The sequence below is a fragment of the Bufo gargarizans genome, chromosome 2, assembly GCF_014858855.1.
Source record: "Bufo gargarizans isolate SCDJY-AF-19 chromosome 2, ASM1485885v1, whole genome shotgun sequence".
NCBI lineage: Eukaryota > Metazoa > Chordata > Amphibia > Anura > Bufonidae > Bufo > Bufo gargarizans.
Genome location: NC_058081.1, coordinates 526,117,197 through 526,143,435, shown reverse-complemented (window position 1 = coordinate 526,143,435; position 26,239 = coordinate 526,117,197). Strand labels below are relative to the sequence as shown.

Here is a 26,239-nt window from a genome sequence, read left to right as displayed (position 1 = left end):
AAAAAATAAAAAATTGTGTATATATAATAGAGTGTGTGTGTGTGTGTATGTGTGTGTGTATATATATATATATATATATATATATATATATATATATATATATATATATATATATATATATATACAGGTCCTTCTAAAAAAATTAGCATATTGTGATAAAGTTCATTATTTTCTGTAATGTACTGATAAACATTAGACTTTCATATATTTTAGATTCATTACACACAACTGAAGTAGTTCAAGCCTTTTATTGTTTTAATATTGATGATTTTGGCATACAGCTCATGAAAACCCCAAATTCCTATCTAAAAAAATTAGCATATCATGAAAAGGTTCTCTAAACGAGCTATTAACCTAATCATCTGAATCAACTAATTAACTCTAAACACCTGCAAAAGATTCCTGAGGCTTTTAAAAACTCCCAGCCTGGTTCATTACTCAAAACCGCAATCATGGGTAAGACTGCCGACCTGACTGCTGTCCAGAAGGCCATCATTGACACCCTCAAGCAAGAGGGTAAGACACAGAAAGAAATTTCTGAACGAATAGGCTGTTCCCAGAGTGCTGTATCAATGCACCTCAGTGGGAAGTCTGTGGGAAGGAAAAAGTGTGGCAGAAAACGCTGCACAACGAGAAGAGGTGACCGGACCCTGAGGAAGATTGTGGAGAAGGACCGATTCCAGACCTTGGGGGACCTGCGGAAGCAGTGGACTGAGCCTGGAGTAGAAACATCCAGAGCCCCCGTGTACAGGCGTGTGCAGGAAATGGGCTACAGGTGCCGCATTCCCCAGGTCAAGCCACTTTTGAACCAGAAACAGCGGCAGAAGCGCCTGACCTGGGCTACAGAGAAGCAGCACTGGACTGTTGCTCAGTGGTCCAAAGTACTTTTTTCGGATGAAAGCAAATTTTGCATGTCATTCGGAAATCAAGGTGCCAGAGTCTGGAGGAAGACTGGGGAGAGGGAAATGCCAAAATGCCTGAAGTCCAGTGTCAAGTACCCACAGTCAGTGATGGTCTGGGGTGCCATGTCAGCTGCTGGTGTTGGTCCACTGTGTTTTATCAAGGGCAGGGTCAATGCAGCTAGCTATCAGGAGATTTTGGAGCACCTCATGCTTCCATCTGCTGAAAAGCTTTATGGAGATGAAGATTTCATTTTTCAGCACGACCTGGCACCTGCTCACAGTGCCAAAACCACTGGTAAATGGTTTACTGACCATGGTATTACTGTGCTCAATTGGCCTGCCAACTCTCCTGACCTGAACCCCATAGAGCAGTGATGGCGAACCTTTTAAAGGCCGAGTGCCCAAACTGCAACCCAAAACCCACTTATTTATTGCAAAGTGCCAACAAAGCAATTTAACCTGAATACTATAGTCCAATATAGTATATCCTCTATGTACTTTATTATTTAGCTATAATAGCCTGCCTACATTCAGTGCGTGCCCTGCGCTGATGAATGGCAGGAAAAGTCTAAGGCATATTGTACACCATAGACTTTTTCCAGAGTGCAGGTGCCCACAGAGAGGGCTCTGAGTGCCGCCTCTGGCACCTGTGCCATAGGTTCGCCATCACTGCCATAGAGAATCTGTGGGATATTGGGAAGAGAAAGTTGAGAGACGCAAGACCCAACACTCTGGATGAGCTTAAGGCCGCTATCGAAGCATCCTGGGCCTCCATAACACCTCAGCAGTGCCACAGGCTGATTGCCTCCATGCCACGCCGCATTGAAGCAGTCATTTCTGCAAAAGGATTCCCGACCAAGTATTGAGTGCATAACTGAACATAATTATTTGAAGGTTGACTTTTTTTGTATTAAAAACACTTTTCTTTTATTGGTCGGATGAAATATGCTAATTTTTTGAGATAGGAATTTTGGGTTTTCATGAGCTGTATGCCAAAATCATCAATATTAAAACAATAAAAGGCTTGAACTACTTCAGTTGTGTGTAATGAATCTAAAATATATGAAAGTCTAATGTTTATCAGTACATTACAGAAAATAATGAACTTTATCACAATATGCTAATTTTTTTTAGAAGGACCTGTATATATCTCGCATTGATACAATTTTTTACTGCTACTTTGGAGTGCTGCTCCATTATATTTATATTTTTTCATTATATATATATATATATATAAATTTTACACACTATAACTGTCCCTATATACAGTAGCACAGCTTCCTCGTGCATTGACAACAATGAGTGCGTGCTGTCATGCATCTCCCGGCAGCTAGTTAATTGCTCAGCGCGCAGGAGATACCGTACATCCACTCACTGTCTGTACAGGCTGAGAAATAGCAGGGAAATGGATATATATTTAGTGTACAGATATTAAAGGGGTTCTGCAGTTTGTTTAAACTGATGATTTATCCTCTGGATAGATCATCAGCATCTGATCGGCCCGGGTCCGACTCCTGGGACCCCCGCCGATCAGTTTGAGAAGGCAGCAGCGCCACAGCCTTCTCACTGTTTACCGCAGGCCCAGTGACGTCACGACTTGTATCAACATTCAAGGGAACAGAGCTTAGCCGCGCCCAGGCTAGTTGATACTAATCGTGACGTCACTGGGCCAGCGGTAAACAGCGAGAAGGCCGCGGCGCTGCTGGAGCGCCGCGGCCTTCTCAAACAGCTGATCGGCGGGGGTCCCAGGTGTCGGACCCCAGCCGATCAGATGCTGATGATCTAACCAGAGGATAGATCATCCGTTTAAACAAACTGCAGAATCCCTTTAATCTGTTGTCCACTATGTGAGGAAGCAGAGGGCGGCAGCTCCCAGCCCGTCTTCCCAGTCAGTGCTGCTCGATGCTATTAGGAAGAATGATGTGCCTTAGAAATGCTCATTTAAGAGAGAGCTGCTAAGTTTTCTCCTATAAATGTATGATTAAAAAAAAAAAAAAAAAGGATATTATAAAACCAAACGAAAACACAATAATTACACTTTAACTAAGTGCAGGGGCCTAAACCTAAATGGGTAAAGTGTAGTCAGACATAAAGTGAAAACCAGGACCGAATTAGAATCAAAGTCAAATACCAGGAGGTCACTTCAGAGTCAAAGTCAGAGAAACGGCCAAAGGTCAGCGATACAGAGAAACACAAAACTAGTGAGGCAGGAACAGTGTCGGACTGGGGTGCCAGGGCCCACCAGTAAAATTATTTTGGCGGCCCCACTGTACAGATGCATTCAAATATTACTTGCTCACACAGCAGTAAGATGCTACCAGATGATTGAATATGGGGTCTCTGCAGCAACTTTGAGAAAGTAGGTTCTGGGGAGAAGAGCACACTGGCAGCTTTCCTCTATACCTAGAAGTCATCTCAGCTCTGATCGTGTCTATAATAATAAACTGGGGAGAAGAGCACACTGGCAGCTTTCCTCTATACCTAGAAGTCATCTCAGCTCTGATCGTGTCTATAGTAATAAACTGGGGAGAAGAGCACACTGGCAGCTTTCCTCTATACCTAGAAGTCATCTCAGCTCTGATCGTGTCTATAATAATAAACTGGGGAGAAGAGCACACTGGCAGCTTTCCTCTATACCTAGAAGTCATCTTAGCTCTGATCGTGTCTATAGTAATAAACTGGGGAGAAGAGCACACTGGCAGCTTTCCTCTATACCTAGAAGTCATCTCAGCTCTGATCGTGTCTATAGTAATAAACTGGGGAGAAGAGCACACTGGCAGCTTTCCTCTAAACCTAGAAGTAATCTCAGCTCTGATCGTGTCTATAGTAATAAACTGGGGAGTTTCTTTATATGAACATATTCTGGCAGAGGTGCTGTACATTGAATATATGTACCGTATGTATTGCAGTGTACAGACGTGGACAAAATTGTTGGTACCCTTTGGTCAATGAAAGAAAAAGTCACAATGGTCACAGAAATAACTTTAATCTGACAAAAGTAATAATAAATTAAAATTCTATAAATGTTAACCAATGAAAGTCAGACATTGTTTTTCAACCATGCTTCAACAGAATTATGTAAAAAAATAAACTCATGAAACAGGCATGGACAAAAATGATGGTACCCCTAGAAAACACAGAACATAATGTGACCAAAGGGACATGTTAATTCAAGGTGTGTCCACTAATTAGCATCACAGGTGTCTACAACCTTGTAATCAGCCATTGGGCCTATATATATGGCTCCAGGTAATCACTGTGTTGTTTGGTGATATGGTGTGTACCACACTCGACATGGACCAGAGGAAGCAAAGGAAAGAGCTGTCTCAAGAGATCAGAAAGAAAATTATAGACAAGCATGTTAAAGGTAAAGGCTATAAGACCATCTCCAAGCAACTAGATGTTCCTGTGAGTACAGTTGCACATATTATTCATAAGTTTAAGATCCATGGGACTGTAGCCAACCTCCCTGGACGTGGCCGCAGGAGGAAAATTGATGACAAATCTAAGAGACGGATAATCCGAATGGTAACAAAAGAGCCTAGAAAGACTTCTAAAGAGATTCAAGGTGAACTTCATGCTCAAGGAACATCAGTGTCAGATCGCACCATCCGTCGTTGTTTGAGCCAAAGTGGACTACATGGGAGACGACCAAGGAGGACACCATTGTTGAAAACGAATCATAAAAAAGCAAGACTGGAATATGCCAAACTACATGTTGACAAGCCACAAAGCTTCTGGGAGAATGTCCTGTGGACAGATGAGACAAAAATCGAAGTTTTTGCCAAGGCACATCAGCTGTATGTTCACAGACGAAAAAATGAAGCATATCAAGAAAAGAACACTGTCCCTACTGTGAAACATGGAGGAGGCTCTGTTATGTTCTGGGGCTGCTTTGCTGCGTCTGGCACAGGGTGTCTTGAATCTGTGCAGGGTACAATGAAATCTCAAGACTATCAAGGAATTCTAGAGAGAAATGTACTAGCCAGTGTCAGAAAGCTTGGTCTCAGTCGCAGGTCATGGGTCTTGCAACAGGACAATGACCCAAAACACACCGCTAAAAACACCCAAGAATGGCTAAGAGGAAAAAATTGGACTATTCTAAAGTGGCCTTCTATGAGCCCTGACCTCAATCCTATTGAGCATCTTTGGAAGGAGCTGAAACATGCAGTCTGGAAAAGGCACCCTTCAAACCGGACACAACTGGAGCAGTTTGCTCATGAGGAGTGGGCCAAAATACCTGCTGAGAGGTGCAGATGTCTCATTGACAGTTACAGGAAGCGTTTGATTGCAGTGATTGCCTCAAAAGGTTGCGCAACAAAATATTAAGTTAGGGGTACCATCATTTTTGTCCATGCCTGTTTCATGAGTTTATTTTTTTACATAATTCTGTTGAAGCATGGTTGAAAAACAATGTCTGACTTTCATTGGTTAACATTTATAGAATTTTAATTTATTATTACTTTTGTCAGATTAAAGTTATTTCTGTGACCATTGTGACTTTTTCTTTCATTGACCAAAGGGTACCAACAATTTTGTCCACGTCTGTACCGTATGTATTGCAGTAAGTTTACTGTGTTATGTGCCACTTGTGCAAGGGGTGGGAGACTAGGGGCCCACCTTGCTCAGAGCCCACCGTAGGATTCACCTGTACCCCTGTGGGCCAGTCCGAGCCTGGGCAGAAATACCAATCACAGGCAACTGTGGCCAGTAGCTGTGTGTTTACATGGCTCACCCTCAGGAAGCATGTGACGCCAGCACCGAGCCTTATTGTTCCGGCATCTTTGCTCCCTGATAGGCCGTAGCAACAGAAAGACGTCGCCATACTGCGGCCAGATTTGCCATTGGAGCCCAGACGGATAAGTATATGATATATACTTATATTATGAGATTGGTTGGGGTCTGAGTCCTAGAATGCCCAACAATCAGCGGCCTCTTCCTAGACCAGTGATATCACATTCATCGGTCACATGGCCTTGGTGCAGCTCAGTCCCATTCAAGTTAATGGGCCTGAGCTGCAGTACCAAGCACAGCCACTATACAATGCACGGAATTGTGCTTGGCAAGCTGTAAGGAGACAGCAGCACTCGCCAGAGGCGCGTTTGCTGGCAGTTGGAACCCCACCAATCAGATATTAACAACTTATCCTGAGGATGGGCCATCAATATCAAAGTCTCAGACAACCCCTTTAATCCCTTGACGACATCCGCCGTATATGTATGGGTTATGTCTGGGCTTAAAGGATGGCAACCACTCTAACGCCGATTGCAGAGATTTAACCCCTCAGATGCTGTAGTCAAATGGAACCACAGCATCTGAGAGCGAAAAACCTGGGAGCGATGCACTCCCAGAGCTGGAAAGGCTTCACCCATGCTGTGATCGGGGGAGCCGTTCCTTGCATGTGAAAAGCCAGAGCACTACTTAGGAATGTTCAGAATTACAGAATTTTCTATGCCATAATGAATTAAATCCCATTACTGAATAGAAATGTTGAGGTCTCCTTGGAGGTCTAAAAAGGGCATAGGCATTGCTGTGTCACAAAATGTCTGAACTATAAAAATATAAACTTACCAGATTTATCCCTTACAGTAAACGTCTTATCGGAAAATATCAAAATGTCTCTTCAACTCCCAAAAAAGTTTTTAATAAAAAGTGATCAAAAAGTCATACACACTCCAAAATGGTATCGCTAAAAAGTCCCCGCACTGCTGTGGCGGGGACTCGATGTGTCAGAAGGCAGCCCGATGCCGTGCAGAGGCTGCCCAATGCCTTGCACGGCATCAGGACCTGCCTTCTACGGGTGCCTAGGAGATCCATCCTCAGGCTGGGTCTCCTAGGCAACCTGTTCGTGTACTACTCACTATAGTACACGAACAGGCAATGCATTACAATACAGATGTATTGTAATGCATTGCAGATGGGATCACCCCCCAAAAGTGAACATCAGAAATAAAGTAAAGAAAGAAAAGTAAAAAAAAAGTGTTTTTAATAAAATTAATAAAGGACAAAAAAAACACCCCTTTCCCTTTATTTTATAATAAAAAACAGAAAAAAAACACACATTGTCCGATAAACGCAGTAAAAAAAAAGCACTTTTTGTTACCTTACATCACAAAAAGTGCAACACCAAGCGATCAAAAAGGCGTATGTCCCACAAAATGGTATCAATAAAACCGTCACCTTATCCTACCTAAGACAGTCACCCAAACAATAAAAAACTATAGCTCTCAGAACATGGAGACACTAAAACATCATTTTTTTTGTTTCAAAACTATTATTGTGTAAAGTGAAATACATAAAAATAAATATCGCCACGTCTGTAAAAACCAGCTCTATAAAAATATCACATGACCTAACCCCTCAGATGAACACCGTAAAAAAAAAAAAAAAAAGTTAAAAAAAAAAAGAAGCAAAAATTGAGACCCTACCTAAGAGAATCGATCAAAAAATAAAAAAGCTATCACTCTCCGACACTGGAGACACTATAAAATAAGATTTTTTTGCTCAAAACTGCTATTTTTGTGCTAAAGTGAAATAAATAAATAAAAAATACATATTAGGTATCGCCACATCCGTAACAACCAGCTCTATAAAAAATATCACATGACCTAACCCCTCAGGTGAACACCGTAAAAAAAAAAAAAAAATGCCATTTTGTCACCTTCATCACAAAAATTGCAACACCAAGCAATAAAAATGGCATGTTCCCCCTAAAATAGTAACAATCAAACTGTCGCCTCATCCCTCAAAAAATGAGTTCTTACTACCAATTATTGGTTTCACCGATATTATCGGCCGATATTCAGGATTTTGAACGTTATCGGTATCGGCATCTATTTTGCCGATATACCGATAACGTATGGGGAACAAGGATCGCGCTGCTGACAGCGCTCTCTATGTTCCCTCAGCAGCACAGGGGAGAAGAAAGCAGAATCTCCCTTCCCCCCTGTGCCGCTGCCACCAATGAGAGGAGGGAGGACAAGAGGAGGGGCGAGGCTATGGCCACTGCGCCACTAATGAAGATAACTGTCTCATTAATTCAAATACAGGAGGCGGGAGCTGGCTGCAGAATGACATAGCCGGCTCCCGACCTCTATGACAAGTAGCTGCGATCTGCGGTAGTTAACCCCTCAGGTGCCGCACCTGAGGGGTTAACTGCCGCGGATCGCAGCTACCGCGCATAGAGGTCGGAAGCCGGCTATGTGATTCTGCAGCCAGCTCCCGCCTCCTGTATTTGAATTAATGAGACAGTTATCTTCATTGGTGGTGCAGTGCACGCCCCCAAACCCCAGTATTAATCATTGGTGGCGCAGTGCGCGCCCCCACCCAAGCCCCCCAGTATTTATCAGTGGTGGCAGTGGCCACAGGGTCCCCCCTCCTCCTCCTCAGTGGAAGTTTCGATCGGAGCCCCAGCAGTGTAAGTCTGGGGCTCCGATTGGTTACCATGGCAGCCAGGACGCTATTGAAGCCCTGGCTGCCATAGTCAGCTCCCTTGCTGCTGTGTGCACAAAGCACAGGGCAGCAGGGAGAGTGTGAGGTCCTATTCACCCTGATAGAGATCTATCAGGGTGAATAGGACAAGGGTTCTAGTCCCTAAAGGGGCTAATAGTTAGTAAATAAAAATAAAAAAACACCAAAATCTTAATTATAAATGAAAAAGAAAGATTAAAAAAAAATGTTGCCAGTAAACATATTCATTATCAGCAGATTTGTGTAGGAATTTATATATATATTTTTTTTCCAAAAATGAAAATTCACAGAATATCGGTATAAATTATCAGCTATCGGCCTGAAAGTTCATAGATTATCAGTATCTGCCCTAAAAAATCTATATCGGTCGATCCCTAGTTCTTACCTAAGAGAATTGGTCAAAAAAACATTTGGTATCGCCACGCCCAAAAGAGTCTGAACTATTAAAATATTAAAAAATCATCCATTGGACCGAATACAGGGAAAACCATACAGTAGGTATTTTATGTTAAAACATTGAGCCGGTTACTGTCAAGTGAACTCACCTGTGCATGTCACTAGGGGCGGACTGGCCATAGACCCAACAGGGAAAAATCCTGGTGGGCTGATGCCAAGGAGGCCATGCAAGCTTTCCTCATGGCCAGCCAGGTACATGAAGAGTATGTAGAGCATCAGGCACTTATGCACCTGGCCAGCGGCTGTAGGTGCTCCCCTAAATTCTGCTGTATTGTCATCCTCTGGACTTTGATACAGTTTAATACTGTGGCGCAGGTGTGTCATTTTGTGCTGCACAGTGGTATTTGGCTCTGCTGGGGTGGTATTTTGTGCTGCACTACGATATTGCTAGCCCGCCTACTTCTGTTGCCTCATCCTACAGGTGTTGGCTCTGTCTACTTGTGTTGCCCTGCCTTCTGTCAATTTGGACCCACTCATAACATGGAGCCACTTTTTAGTTTTTTTTTTTCATGGACACTTGAAGGCGATGTACACCTTTGGGGACAATTTGTGTTTGATTGCATTTTACTCATTTTTGGCTAAAAATCATATTTTCAGTTGGCCTTTATTAAAAATATTGAGCCTTTCTTTCACAAAGAGTTAACTCCTTTTTCTAACGCCTCTTTCACACAAACGTATTGGTTCCGTTCCGTGCATTGGGGACCGCAATTTCCATGCATTGGGACCCAATGCACGGGCAACGTCTGTGTGGTGGCTGGAAAGGATCCAAACCCAATCAACTCTGTGAACACCATACCCACAGTGAAGCATGGTGGTGGCCGCATCATGCCAAGGGGCTGTTTTTCTTCAGCTGGAACTGGGGCCTTAGTTAAGCTAGAGAAGATTATGAACAGTTCCAAATACCAGTCAATATTGGCACAAAACCTTCAGGCTTCTGCTAGAAAGCTGAACATGAAGAGGAACTTCATCTTTCAGCATGACAACGACCCAAAGCATACATCCAAATCAACAAAGGAATGGCTGCACCAGAATAAGATTAAAGTTTTGGAATGGCCCAGCCAGAGCCCAGACCTGAATCTGATTGAAAATCTGTGAGGTGATCTGAAGGGCTGTGCACAGGAGATGCCCTCGCAATCTGACAGATTTGGAGTGTTTTTGCAAAGAAGAGCGGGCAAAGTCAAAATGTGCCATACTGATAGACTCCTACCCAAAAAGACTGAGTGCTGTAATAAAATCAAAAGGTGTTTAACAAAGTATTAGTTTAAGGGTGTGCACACTTATGCAACCATTTTATTTTTATATTTTTTGTATGAGTTGTACAGTTTATAGGTCACATTAAGGCTACATGCACACCACCGTATGTGTTTTGCGGATCCGTAAAGTAAAAAAAATAGCAGATGACATCCACATGTCATCCGTTTTTTTTGTTGTTGTTGCGGATCCATTGTAACCATGCCTAAAACGGACAAGAATTGGACATGTTATATTTTTTTTGTGAGGCTACGGAACGGACATACGGATAGCACACCGTGTACTGTCCGCATTTTTTGCGGACCCGTTGAAATGAATGGGTCCGCATCCTATCCGCAAAAAAAAAATGAACGGACACAGAAACAAACAACATTCGTGTTCATGTAGCCTAAAGGTGGAAAAAGTTCTGAAATGATTTATCTTTGTCTAATTTTTTTACAGCACATAAACCTGACATTTTAACAGGGGTGTGTAGACTTTTTATATCCACTGTATATCACTAGTGACAGATTGCCTTTAATGCAACAATTTCTCCCATATCTAGTCTGAGATCTTAATCCATGGAGCACATTTTAATACTGTAGGACTCGTTATTTTTAAAAGCCTGCGTTAATTTTAATAGTATTTTATTGTCTAATAATTTAAGTTTACCAAAACATTCAGAAATACCCTAAAATAATTTTTCGAATATACTTTATTTTCATATTTCGCCATCAAAAGACACCCCTGAAGTGCCATTCACTACAGAGTATACTGAATCCGTACACCGCAGCCATGTATGCAGTCTACAGATACTGATTTGTATTATATATGCTTCAAAATTGTTGTTGAAAGTTTAGGTACACTTTAAGTTGTGAATACTGATGACAATAAGAAAAATCAGTAGGGTAAATGAGACTTGTAATAGTGCCACCTAGAGGCTAGAATCACTATATCCAGTACCTTCACCTAGTCCTTATGCCGCAGACTGGAATTGTGCCATGCTCTATTGAATACTGTATGGCTGATGATTTCCCCTATAGAGCTCAATGGAAACTGAAAAAAATAGTACCAGTTTTCTCCCCTAAAGTACTGGGAAGGAAGACTTCTTCTGAAGCAGGAAACACTTTAGAACCTATAATTGTTCCTGTATGGAATACTGTATGGAACCTATACTAGACTTGTGCGAATAGAAGAACATCACACAATTGCATGGAATTCATACTGTTCCTCTGCAGAACATTGTATAACATTTGGTGCATCTTGATTAGTGGACCTCCCCCAACGTCTCCATACTAACTGGCGTGCATGCTTTACATCACAAGTGTTTTGGTTTTCTTCAACTCTTCTGACTAAGGGGTGGGGCCTATCAGAAAGGGTGTGGCTTAAGATTGTACTTAGAATTTTCGCAAAATTATGGCATAAAGTACACTCATTGACAAAAATAAATAACACACCCAGATAGAACTGTTTGTACCTCTTGGTGAGAGATCGTTCACTACTTGCCCTTTCCCCTCGATGCACTCGGATATTGTGCCCAGTTGACAGACTTTGAGAGGGGGCACCTCATTAGACTGAGAGCAGCAGGATGGTCATTTCAACAAATTGCCCACTGTCTACGTCGTTCTGAGCTAGATGTTAGGAGGTGTTGAAAGCAGTGGTTACATGAGGACATGCATGGGGAACAGGCTAGGACGGCACAGACCACCAGAAGAGAGGATTGTTTGATCCTCTGACAGCCATGAGCAGTTTCCATAATTTTGTTGTCCACCATCCACACATAGGTGGCACCTTTGTTACACACCCTGTCTCTCTCTGTCTGGACCATTTCCAGGTGCTTTAGCAGAAGCACATGTGGTGTCATGATGCCCATTACGTGTCCTGCCATTGACAGCCAGCCACAGTTACCTTTGTTTACAGTGGTGTTGTGAATGAGAAACCTGGACTGATACGGACTACATTATCGTCTTTAGTAACAAATCTAGCTTTTGTTTGTAATCCCCTGATGGTCAGGTTCATGTATGGAGGCCTCGTGGTGAGGGTTTCGCTCCTGCCTTTGCTGTGTGTGGAACGATGCGCTGATGAGCGGCTAGTAATACGGCGCTCTCAGCGCATCGCCAAGGCCGCACCCCTACGTGCGTCCTCCCCGAGGGGGGGTTTGCGCCTTCTCTACATGCATTTAAACACTGGGCGGCGAGATACACCGGCCCGCACTACACGTGTTGAGCAGGGCCATACGCCGTCCTCCCTGCTGATACTTGGACCACTGGACCTTCTGAATTATTGACTGGGGGCAATTTTCTAATAGCTATACGCCTTAGTGCACCCCGTCAGGTCTCCATTTCTGTACTGTTAGGTCCACTTCAGCTTTATATATAAGACACCATCTTCCTGATACCTTAGTGAGAGAGTGGGGGGCCCGCTTGGTTCACACCAGCCATAAGTGGTTTAACAACCACCTCCGCCTCTTCAAGCTCTTTTTCCCCTGATGAGTCTGGGGCTTAGTTTAACTACAGACGAAGCGCGTAGGGATCTTTCCTGTCTTAGGGGTCCACACTCAACTAGTACCCTTAGGCAGGGACGTCCAGGGTCTCTAATATTGTAGGGCCAGGTTCTGGACGGGTCGCCCTGGGTCGGGCCAGAGGGCATTCTAGGCTTGACAGGGCTTTCTAGGGACAGTGAGTCTCATCTGGACCCTGCCCGCAAGTAAGACTGATCTCTGCAACCACATCACGACATCCAGATGATCCCCATCTACTGGTAAGACTGTTCCTTTTATTGTGTGGAATATTTACCGGATTTGAAAAAACGTGTTACTTGCTGATCGAGCATTTATGGGACCAGCTGGGATGCCTACTTCAGCAACCTATGAATATGTGGGATGTACAGGCACAGCAGCAACATTTGGGGGCAAATGTGGCCCATAGAGGTGTCCCAACAGGACACTAGAGCTTCCTTTCACTTGTACAGTTTTCGCTAGTAATCTTATTCTTTTGCTGTGATATTGTAATCACTTACATATATCATCATTACATTCGCAGCTAGAAAGTGTCATTTCCTCTCCAAAACTTTGTGGTTATTATTTTGTTTTTTGTCAGTAAGTGTAAGCCAACCAATAGGTGGTGTAAATGTAGACTACACAGTCTAAAGGTGGATTTAGACTAATCGTTCCCGATAATCTAGCCATCTAAATGTGCTGCTGATCACCCTATGAATGAACGAAACGCTCGTTCATTGGTGATCCCTTTGTTCATGCAGGCGTCACCATTCATTGTTTCTGGGCAGCAGATCGTGCGGTCTAAACAGTGATCTGCTGCCCAGAAACAATTATTCTGTATGGGGATGAGGGATCACTCTAGCTATACCCCATCCTCATACTGTAAAGGAGATCACTGCATGTAAATACAACGGTCTCCTTCACTGAACGAGCAGCCGATTGTCAGAAGGAACACTTCCTCTCCTCAGCTGCTCTATCTGTTTAGTTAACACGGCCTTAAAGGTGTGCCAGAGTTATCCTCCAGCCACTGTGATAAATCTTTTTAGACCATCTAATCTAAAGGTCCCTTTACATGATGAGCATTTGTATTGGCCTGTCTGATAAACGAGAAAATGCTTGTTCATTGGGTGATTGTGTCATAAGCCAGCACAGAAAATCATTGTTTCTGTGCAGCAGGTCGTACGGTCTAAACAGCGATATGCTGCCCAGGTACAATGATCCTCTATAGCAGGGGCATTTCATGTGGCCCCCCGGCCCCCTGCCAGAACATATTGTGAAAATGCTAATGACCGCTTCCATTATGGTGCGCTGTCAGGTCACAGTACAGTACAGCGTGGCGGGAAGAAGACCAGTGAGGGTCTAATGGGGGGTCTGATCTGAGGCTGGGGGTTTGATCTGAGGCTAGGAGGTCTGATGGGGGTTTAATCTGAGGCTGGGGAGGGTCTGATCCAATGCTGGGTGTCTGATCTGAGGCTGGGGGGGTCTGATTTGAGGCTGATAGAGGTGGGGGGCAGATCTGAGGTTGAAAAAGGGACAAAGGCAGGGACAGTTGTGAAGAAAGAGGCAGGGACAATGGCAGGGAAAATGAAAGCTGGTTGAACCCCTCTCTGGACCCCCCTGGTATGAGCTTCCTGTCATTAATGCCAAATAAAGAACTAAATATGTAACATTCTGAAAATTAGACTGCTATGTGTGCTCAAAATGGTACCTGTAGTATATATAGTGCAGGCGCCATTTTGTGCTGCAAAAATACAGTATTCTATATTTTTTTTAATTAAAGCGGCAATTTGTGTAACTTACCCCTAAGGCTACTTTCACACTAGCGTTCGATCGGATCCGTTCTGAACGGATCCGATCATAATAATGCAGACGGAGGCTCCGTTCAGAACGGATCCGTCTGCATTATATTAGCATATAAAAGCTAAGTGTGAAAATAGCCTCGGACGGATCCGTCCAGACTTTCAATGTAAAGTCAATGGGGGACGGATCCGCTTGAAGATTGAGCCATATTGTGGCATCTTCAAACGGATCCGTCCCCATTGACTTACATTGTAAGTCTGGACGGATCCGCACGCCTCCGCACGGCCAGGCGGACACCCGAACGCTGCAAGCAGCGTTCAGCTGTCCGCCTGTCTGTGCGGAGGCGAGCGGAGCGGAGGCTGAACGCCGCCAGACTGATGCAGTCTGAGCGGATCCGCATCCATTCAGACTGCATCAGGGCTGGACGGAAGCGTTCGGGTCCGCTCGTGAGCCCCTTCAAACGGAGCTCACGAGCGGACCGACGAACGCTAGTGTGAAAGTAGCCTAAGTCATTTATATGTTTGACCAAATACAGCAGTCACATTTTTAAGTTGCAAATTTTTTATGGCCTGCGAATGATGTTGCAAATATCCAAATGGCCCTTGGCAGCAAAAATGTTCCCCACCCCTGCTGTATAGGGACAAGCGATCACTATATTGATCAATTGTCCTCATACAGCAGAAGAAATTGCTGCATGTAAATACGGCCCTTATCTCCTCTGAAGACCAGTCAATTATTGGGAATGTTTAGTTAGTATCGAATTAATTGTCTGATTATATCAGTCCTTGTAAAAGACTGTCTAAAAATTGGACTGTAGTAGTAAATCTACCCCGCTGTGTTGAGTAGTACCTGCTTCATCATGCGATCGTACTGTGGGGTGTTGGGTTGGTGTGGCAGGGGGCCTGTTCAGTGGCTGTAATTGCTCAGGCCGGTTTCTTAGTATTCCAGGGCATAGTTGATTTCTGATGTGTGCTGAAGCTCAGGCTATAAATTTAATCTGAGCCGTCCTCTAATCCCTGCTCTAGTTTCTTTAAATGGATGCAGCCTGCCGTCTGTCTGCGTATTTATAAGTATTTAAGTTAGTGGGTCTCGCAAGATCTGCACGTGGCTTAATCTGCAGATAGAATTTTGTATTTTTACACCATTTACGTTGCCATGCTAGGATGGCACTCGGAGAAGGATTTCATTGTTTTTATTCTTCTACCCCTTATCTGCTTTGAAACAGCGTCCTCTCACTCAATGTTGCATTGGCATTGTGGGTTTTCCAGAATTCCCTACTGTACAATTACCAGGGGATTAGGCAATGGTGGAATGATCAACAGCAAAGAAAATTGGAGCAAACAATTGGGTGACATGACTTTTTGTATACAGCTCCTATCTCATGTTCTTAGCTGTGGCTTCTTATAGGGGAATTCCACATTGGGCTAAATGACTTTGGTGAGGCTGGCAGCTGCATACAAATGGGTGTAAGGTGCAGTAGGCACAGGTTGTTCCAAGAAAAAAGCCATTAGGATGGGTTGAACCCCTGCTGTTTACTGTAAATGGGAATCCATCATCAAGAGGCTTAGTGATGTCTGGTCACATGACCCTCCACCAGCTATCATCTTATGGACAGGACCTCTATGCGCATGGCACAGAAGATTTGTCTAACAAGGGGGCATGGCTATTGAAATATAGCAAACGGTACAGAATATCATTGACTGGTATATTATTAAGTGCCATATATTCATCTTAGGCCTGTTTCACACGTGGGTTGTTGTTTTCCAGTATTGAGATCCGGCAGAGGATCTTAAAACCAGAAAAAACGTTTCAGTTTAGTCCTAATGCATTCTGAATGGAAAGAGATCCGTTCAGGATGTCTTCCGTACGGTAAGCATTCCGTTTTGTGACCGGACAAAAAAAACGCTGCAAACTGCGGTTTTGTGTCCGGTCATCAAAACGGAACAAACCTTATCACTGAAAACAATGTCAATGGTGACGGATCCGTATTTTGGGGAGCTAAAAAAAACGGATCCGTCACCCATTGACTTTCAATTTATTTAGCCTAATGGATGCATACTGAAGTGCAAAATCAAAATGGATCCGTTTAATTCTGGTTTTGAGATCCGGAGTTAACAAGTGTGAAACAGGCCTTATATACACATTGGTCATCAGTAATAAGAAAGTGCCCAACCCCTTTAAGTGTTGGCCTATTTCTCAGATTGCTAATTTTATACCTGAATGCTAAGTACTGTAATGCTAAGTACTGTATTTTTCAGACTATAAGACACTTTTTTTCCGCCCAAAAAATGGAGGCAAAGTGGCAGTGCATCTTATAGTCTGAATGCTAATTAACATGCAGGAGGCACAGGGAGGCGAGGGCAGCGTTGCGCTGGCTGTACTCTCCTTCCCTGGTCTTCTTACGGGTCCTGCTATATGGTATCCTAACCGTGCACAGTGGCAGGACATAGTACATAGCGGGACCCGGAAGAGGCGATGGGGTGGTGAGTCCTGGATATGCAGTGTTGTCCGGAACAAGCGAGGCAAGTTTATTTAATTATTTTTTTTAAATGTCTTATCTGAGGCTAATGGAGGCTGGCGGGTCTGATCTGAGGCTGACAGAGGCTGGGGGGGTTCTGTTGGGGAGCTGATCTGAGGCTAATGGAGGCTGGGGGGTTGTGATCTGAGGCTGTTTGGAGGCTGGGGAGGGTTTGATCTAAGTCTGATGGAGGTTGAGGGGTTTGATGAAGAATGGGGGTCTGATTTGGGAGTCTGATAATGGTCTGATGAAGAATGGTGCTCTAATTTGGTGGGTCTGATGAGGACTGGTGGTCTGATGAGGAATGGGGATCTGCTCTGAGGTCTGATTGAAAATATTTTTTCTTATTTTCCTCCTCCAAATCCTAGGTTCACCTTATAGTCCAAAAATACGGTAATATTGCCACACAATGCCTAAATATTACTCCCATACTGTGTACAGATACTATCGCCATATAGTGTTCACATAACAGTGCCATATATTTCCCTCACAATACTGCCATTACAAAGAATACCGCCAGAGCACAGCTAAACAGTGAAGCAGTCTGTCCCGGTTTTGCTGCTCCAGTGGCTGGATAGGTGAAAAATCGTGGTTCTGAATATATCATTTGTAGCTTGTTTCTCACTGGCGTTCCCCTGCAATCAGCCTGGATGTTCTGTGCGCTGAAGCACTAAGGAGTCCTCTCCATTATATTGCCAAGGTTGGGTGTATGTCAGTAGATGGCCAGATTAAAGTTGCAAGTTAGACATTGGCAACTTTTTGCCTACGCATACATTATCCAGCTTTCTGATTGCTTCTGTGAGTCCAGATATCGAGATGGGCAAACTAGGAGCCCTGTGCAAATACCCAGTATGGCCACCCTCTTGAAATCAACCATGACTATTTATCACTTGTTCCATTCCTTATGTAGCAGTGGTTGCCTGCCTAGGGAAAGCAGTGGGCATAATGGAAAGCGCTTCCTCCCATGAAAGTGGAGCTCTGCTCATGCAGTAGTAAATTATAGGACTAACCCAACACTTTTCCTTTAAAGTGTAACTGCCATTTCACTACCAAAAATAAGAATTCCTAACATATGTGATGCTGAAGGGAAGATATTTATGAAGCTTTATTTTTAAGCTAATTTCACCTTTCTGATGTCTGTATTCGGCCCTTAGCAACCCTATTTGTCTGTGTCTCTATTTCAGCATCTTCCTAAGATGGCCTTTGCTGCACTTTCTGTGATGGACTTTGCCCTGTCCTTGAGGACATCCTGTATTTCCCTCACTTCCCATAAGCCCTTGCTCTCCTCACATGAACTAGCAGGACCAATCAGAATGCAGATAACCTCCCCCACTACCCCAGAGCAGTGTGTATCCTTTCACATACAGCTAACCAGAGAGACAAGACCAATAAGAATGCAGATAACCTTCCCCACTACCCCAGAGCAGTGTGTATCCTCTCACATACAGCTAACCAGAGACAGACAAGACCAATAAGAATGCAGATAACCTCCCCCACTACCCCAGAGCAGTGTGTATCCTCTCACATACAGCTAACCAGAGACAGAGAAGGCCAATAAGAATGCAGATAACATCCTCCACTACCCCAGAGCAGTGTGTATCCTCTCACATACAGCTAACCAGAGAGACAAGACCAATAAGAATGCAAATAATCTTCCCCACTACCCCAGAGCAGTGTGTATCCTCTCTGCATTTCTAGGGGAAGTGTATGACCAGACTCAGCTTTATTGGGGCTAGAAGCCAGAGGTGACAGTCAGCTGATAACCACAAAGGGTTCTAACAAAATTGCGGTTTTCTTCATGATATCTCTTTAACTGGGTCCTCGTAACACGTGGCCATTGTCATTGTAACTGTGGATTAGGGTAGAAACCAAATACCATTTTACCTCTCACGATATGAGCTAAGCCTTGTATTTAACAAGCACACTTACTCCGGCATGTGGATTCATGACTGTTGTCTTCTTCCATAGATACCCTGATAATGGAACCAAGTCAGTGCCTCATTGTCTCCAGCATCCTGGGGCCTAAACCAGGTACTACAGCCAACTCCTCAAATCCCTTCACTTCCCTCATGGCGGGATATCCTCGAAAAAGGAAACATAGTGAATCTGATAAACAGTAAGTTCCTTTCCATCTCTGTTCCGTGGTTAATCTGGTTTGTCTTTTGAGATTATACTTTTTTTTTTAACCCTTTTTAACAAAGTCTTAAGATTCTAAATACAGCCAAAGAGTCTCTATTAACCACACAACCAGAATGACTCTATCAACTGTACCAGCAGAATATCTTCATTACAGGGGCAATTCCATTTTAACATTTATGGCTTGTTGCGAATATATGCTACAAATGTCAGATGCAGGCGCTACCTCTTGGAATTGCTTCTATCTGTAGAGCTGAAGTGAAACTGCCATGTTTGCCCATCTACCCTCCATCCATCACTGTCAGAGTTCCCAAAATAGCCGAGTGCAGACTGCTCTTTCCAGCAGCCCTTTAGCAGAGACTGGAGAGGTGGCCACACTTGCTCAAATATTTTCGGACGTTCCATAGCAGTAAATGGAGAGGATGCACATGTACTTCACTTCAGGGTTCCCATTATAGAGATCTATAGAGATAAGGTGCAGGTCCCACCTCTGGGAACCACTCTTATTTGACATTTGTGGCATATCCTAGTGATATGCCATAAATGTTGAGATGGGACAACCCCTTTAAGAAATGGTTCCAATCTCATGCGTTTTTCCACCATAGTGTAGGCACAGTATTATTTCCTGTAAATGGGTAGAAATTCCTGGGCTTCTTCATAGCACGTCTTTATAATGGTTTCTTTCATTCACACAGCCAAAATCCTGGTTTCCTGTAGCCACCACAAGGTGGAGCTAACTGCATAAAGATAATTACAGCTGTCATTAAAGTCGAGGAGCAATATAAATCCATATGTAGCAAGCTACCCCCTAGTGATAGCTGAAGACGGCTACCTATTTTGGGTGACACCTGAATAGCCAGGGAGAGTAGATTAGGAAATCCAGTCATATCCTGGATCTGACATCATTGTAACATTTATTTTTAAGGAGTTGTCCCCTTTGTATAACAACTTGTATTCATATGCCCTCTTTTAGAATAGCCACCATAAAGAAAGTGTATTGTATCGACAGTCCATTCATTTTAATGGATGACCTGTATTACAGAAATGCACGATCCATGATGGATCATGATCCCACCACCACCATTCTGAGCACATCTCATGTTCAGGGCTGCATCTACGCTGGTGTAATCTTTGTTTTCCCTGTAGGGGTAGGACGCTTTAAGAGCACATTCCAAGGAATACAATAGTCTGCAACAGCTATAAAATATTCACTTTCGGAGCCAAATCATTCCAGCAGAATTCTGCTCCGCAAAACAATTCACCCAAACTAGGAAATATTTGTTGTCTATTTAAACTAGATGTCACTGATGTTTGTGAGGAAAAGGAATTCTTGTTTCCTCTTTGTAAAGCCGAGCTGGCTGTAGAAGCATGGTCTCCTGTAACGGGAGGGCCATGAGAGGCTGGAGCTACGTACTAGGATATGTACCCTGATAGGGATTGATTGTAAGGATGTATAATTTGGCCTTAAAGGTTTTGTGGGGATTAGCATGGTTTTTAACCAACATGCTTAAGTAGTTGCTTAGCTCGTGTACATCTTCACTGTGCTTTTTTTAATTTTTTCCAATTTGGACTCTCCTGATCCATGGATTATAGATCATATACATCAGTGCATAAAGCAATAGCCCTTCACAGTCAATAACATAAATATCATAAGACATAAATAAAATAAGACACGTGGACACTTAATATGGTGGATTTGGCCACGACCAGCTTTATTAAAGAACAGCTTAAACCAATTAGAACATTAAAACCATGAACCATATAACTTACTAACCACGTATTGGACCAGCCATAAGCTCGGACCATCTAACTTAATAACCACAGATTAGACCAGCCATAAGCTCGGCCTAAATACCAGAATAAGAGTCGTCCGCTCACCATTTCAGTGAGCGACTTTACCCCTCCTTCTAATAAAGCAGCCGTGACAATGAAGATAAAAAAGGGGGCTTGGCTGACTGCAAAATCACTGTCAGCCGCCGCAATATATACACAAGTCGATCCTCCTCCCAACAACACATCACCCAATGCCCTAACTGTTGCTGGGCATCAACATTTAATCTTCCCAGCAACGTCCCTCCATAGGTGCCCTGAGTATCCAATCCCTAAACCTTTGCCCCCTACCCAGAGACAATGGCTAATTTTAGGCACCCTGACCACCACTTTTGGCGGGAAAACTCCAGCCAAAACCACCACCTAACAACATGGGATGATCAAAATCCCATGACGATCCCTCCATATGGAAATTTCGGGATCCTAACATTTTCATCATGTAAACCAGGCATGCTGAACCTGCAGCCCTCCAGCTGTTGCAAAACTACAACTCCCAGCATGCCCGAACAGCGATCAGCCTACAGCAGGGCATTGTGGGAGTTGTAGTTTTACAACAGCTGGAGGGCCGCAGGTTGAGCATGCCTGATGTAAACCAATCACTCTGGTTCTTTTCCATCCTGTATGTAGCACTTCCTGTTCCTGTATCCAACCAAACCCATGATGCACTTCTCCTTTTTCTGCCACTGCCCCAGAACTGCCCCTAACAACCCCCAGCTGGTTTATAGCTCCTCCCGCCCAACTAGTTACATAGACACTCTCCTATCACTGCCCATGGACATCACAGAAAATAAGAAGGAGCTGCATGGACATGGTCATGTGATCCAGAACTGAAAATAGGAGCAATATAGGTAAAATAAATTAATTATAGCTGCCTTCATAAATGATTATTTTAAAGGAATGTGGATGCAAACCAGAAAATTATTTTACTGATCATGACTAGTCTGCTATTAACCCCTTAGTGACCAGCCTTTTTTGGGCCTTACTGACCAAGCATTTTTCTTCCTTTTTTCCATCGTCACATTCCAAGAGCTATAACTTAAAGAAAAAAATGTTTTTGCATTGCCACTTCCCAAAGCCATAACTTTTTTATTTTTATTTATATGAAGTTGTGTGAGGGCTTGATTTTTGGGAGACGACTTGGTATCATTTTGGAGTAAAATGGCGCTTTTTGATCGCTTGTTATTACGATTTTTCGGTTGCAAAAGAATAAATTAGAAATTCAGTGTATTTTTTTATTTTTTTTTAGGCATTCACCGTAGAGGATATTTACATGATATTTATGTAGTCCGGGTAGTACGGATGCGGGAATATCAAACATATGGGGAAGATTATTATTTTTTGCAATTTTTTTCATTGAAGGAGTATTTTCAATGGGAAAAAAAGTGTAATTTTTTTTATAGGACTTTTTTTATTGAATAAATGATTTTTATTTATGTTTTTTTTTTAAAAAAGCACTTTTTTTTACCACTTAATAGTTCCACAAGGGGGGGGGGGGACTATAACAGACAGCTTTTTGATTGTTTTTAAAATGCAATGCACTATCCCTATAGTGCATTGCATTTTAATGGCAATGCTATTCTGACATTGACCAGCAGGCTGTGCCAGAGAGGCGCAGCCTGCTGAAAATTACTGAAGGCTGGTCTTTGGCCTACATCAGACCCCAGGCACCCTTCACACACATCGGCACCCCGCGATCGCATTTGCGGGGTGCCGATGGGAGACAGGGGAAGTCCGCTCCCTCTGTCAACACTTTATATGCAGCGGGCGCCATTGCCCGCAGCATGTAAAGTGTCAAATAGCCTGGATCATGTGAGAGCCGGGTCCCCGCTCCCCGCTGCACTGGGGACCCATGCAGCGCTTAGACTGGGCTAGCATGAAAAAAGGGCGGCCCAGCCTAAGGTCCCTTAGTGACTGCCGTAAAAAGGGTATATAGGTGGTCACTAAGGGGTTAATGGTGAAATCGCCAAAAATTCACCACTACAAAAGAGTAGCAGGGAAAAAGTGTATACTTTTGCAGCAAGTTTCTTATGCTCCAATCGGCTAGCATTTTTGCGGACAAATTGGAAAACCTTAATGAATGATAAAGGTGATAAGTAATATGGGGCGGCAGCTCAATATACTGATAATACCTCATTAGCAGCAATTACTGAGAGCTGTAAAATGATCATTACCACCAAAATAAGCTAGTCAATTACCACCAGCCTCAAAAAAAATCTGACACATCTATTTTGTTTTTTAACGGACACAGAAAAAATGTTGCCTATTTTATGTACGGTCCAGGAAATTTCTGGACAGTTGGCAACCCTGGCTCCAATCCACCTAAAACTTTGCAAATAGTCTTGAATAAAATTTCTTACTGGTTTGTTTATACAGCGCCTATTGAAACCTGTGCGTCTTCATGGGCACAGGCTACAAAGAAAACTTGTGAAGTGTTCTCATACAATCATATGTTAAAGGGGTTGTCCAGAATTAGAGGATTGTGTCTTTTTACTCCCATTAAGGCTCCATTCACACATCCGCAATTCCATTCCGCATTTTGCGGAACGGAATTGCGGACCCATACATTTCTATGGGGCCGCACGACGTACTACCCCGATCCGGAATTGCGGGTCTTAGTGCCGGCAATGTGTGGTCCGCAAAATGCGGAACGCACATTGCTGCTGTCCGTGTTTTGCGGATCCGCAAAACACACACGCATGTGTGAATGGACCCAAAGAGTGCCAAACCCGTCCGCAGGTCATGTCTGAAATTGCAGTACAGCTCTTTTGAAAGGAATGGGGCTGAGCTGCAATAGCGCAAACAACCCACGGACAGACATGGCACTGTCTTTGGAGGAAAGCACCCATGTTTCTGTATTCCTGGAAGACCCCTTTAAGCTGCATTTACATGAGCCAATAATTGTCCAGATTATTGGGAACGACCGTTCCTGCGAATGGTTGTTCCAAACATTCTGCCCATGCAAATGTGCTGCCGATCATCCGATGATCATCGGGTGATCCTATTGTTCATGCAGGCACCACAGATGATAGTTTCTGGGCAGCAGATTGTGTAGTCTAAATAGTGATCTGCTCCTCGTACTGTGAAGGAGATCACTGCATGTAAATACAGCAGTCTCCTTCACTGAATCCGCAGCCTGCAGAATAGTCCCGTCTAAATCCACGATTACTCTCTGCTAACTATCTGTTTTACTGTCGGTAGGTTATCAAGTAGAGTAACCGAGGGAGTGGAGTAACACCTGAACGCAGGGTCAGACTACACAACCTAATAAGGTCTATTTGCAAACTTGTGAAAATCCTGTACAGCATAGGTTACTTTCACACTGGCGTTTTGGTTTCTGTTTGTAAGATCCGTTCAGGGCTCTCACAAGCGGTCCAAAATGGATCAGTTTTGCCCTTAATGCATTCTGAATGGATAAGGATCCGCTCAGAATGCATTAGTTCAGTTGGTGTCCAACTGAGCCAAACGGATTCCTTCTGGCACACAATGTAAGTCAATGGGGACGGATCCGTTTTTACTGACACAATCTGGCACAATAGAAAACTGATCCTTCCCCCATTGACTTTCAAATGGTGTTCAAGACTGATCCGTTAAAGCTCTGTTAAAGATAATACAAACGGATCCGCTCTGAACGGATGCGTTTCTGCAGATCCATGACGGATCCGCACCAAACGCGAGTGTGAATGTAGCTGTGCATTTGGAAAGTCTTCAGACCTTTTCACTTTTCTCTCACATTTTATTATGTTGGGGCCTTGTGCTAAAATAAAAAAAAGTTCAAGTTTTTCCCCATCATTCTACACACAATTCCCCTTAATGAAAAAGAAAAACATAATTTTATAAATGTTTGCAAATGTATTAAAAAGGAAATAATAAAATTTTGCCTGGGCATAAGTATTTAGACTCTTTGCTATGACTTTTGAAATTAAGCTCTGGTGGCCTCCCATTTCTCTTGATCATCTTTGAAATTGACTGGAGTCTTCCTGTGGTAAATTCAGTTGAATAGACTTAATTTGGAAAGACACAGTCCTGTCTATATAAGGTCTCACAGCTTACAATGCATATTGGAGGAAAAAAACAAGCCATGGGGAGGACACTTGTAGAGCTCAGAGACAGGATTGTGTGGAGCACATATCTAGGGAAGGGTGCAAATATTTTCTGCTGCACTGAAAGTTCCCAAGAGCCCAGTGACCTCCATAATTCTTAAATGGAAGAAGTTTGGAACAACCAGGACTCTAATCTGCTTGGCACACCAAACTAAGTAATCTGAGAAGAAGGGCCTTGCTAAGAGAAGTGACCCAGAACACAATGGTCACTGTGGCTCAGCTTCAAACATCCTATGTGTAGATGAAACTTCCAGAAGGTCAACCATCACTGCAGGTTACCACCAGTCTGGGCTTTATGGCAGAGTGGCCAGAAAGAAGCATCTCCTCAATAATAAACACATGAAAGTTTGCAAATAAGAACCTAAAGGACTCTCAGACTGTGAGAAACAATATTCTTACTCTAATTAAATCAAAATTTAACTTTTTTGCCTCAATTCTGAGTGTCCTGTCTGTAGGAAACCAGGCATTGCTCATCACCTGCCCAATTCCATCCCTACAGTGACTGGGCAAATGGTCAGGGTTGAGGGAAAGCAGAATTGAGTAAAGTATAGAGATATTCTTAATGAAAACCTGATTCTGTGTGCTCTGGACCTCAGACTGGGCCGAAGGTTCACCTTTCAACAAGACAATGACCCTAAGCACACAGCCAAGACAATGCAGGAGTGGCTTAGGGACAACTGTGTGAATGTCCTTGAGTGGTCAAGCCAGAACCCTGACTTAAGAACATCTCTGGAGAGTCCGGATAATGGCTGTCAACCGACAGTCCCCATCCAACCTGACAGAGCTTGAGAGGATCTACAGGAAGAATTAAAAAAAATCCTCAAATTCCTAAGATGACTGGAGGCTGTAAAACTGGAAAAGATGCTTCAACTAAGGCTACTTTCACATTTGCGTTCGGGGCTCCGCTTGTGAGTTCCGTTTAAAGGCTCTCACAAGCGGCCCCGACCGCATCCATCCAGCCCTAATGCATTCTGAGTGGATGCGGATCCGCTCAGAATGCATCAGTCTGGCACCGTTTGTCCTCCGCTCCGCTCAGCAGGCGGACACCCGAACGCAGCTTGCAGCGTTCGGGTGTCCGCCTGGCCGTGCGGAGGCAAACGGATCTGTCCAGACTTACAATGTAAGTCAATGGGGACGGATCCGTTTGAATTTGACACACTATGGCTCAATTTTCAAACGGATCTGTCCCCCATTGACATTCAATGTAAAGTCTGGACGGATCCGTCTGCAGCTACTTTTCTACAATATAATGCAGACGGATCCGTTCTGAACGGATCCCAACGTCTGCATTATATGAGCG

At 43.5% G+C, this 26,239-nt stretch overlaps 1 protein-coding gene across 2 annotated transcripts in view; it reads left to right on the top strand.

The window, feature by feature from the left end:
* Positions 1-26,239, top strand: part of ARNTL2 (aryl hydrocarbon receptor nuclear translocator like 2) — an 86,335-nt gene that overhangs the window by 34,930 nt on the left and 25,166 nt on the right. For both annotated transcript variants that reach the window (XM_044281446.1, XM_044281445.1), the window contains exon 2: positions 18,842-18,989. In XM_044281446.1, the coding sequence (XP_044137381.1) occupies positions 18,842-18,989 (148 nt within the window). The remainder of the gene's footprint in view (positions 1-18,841; positions 18,990-26,239) is intronic.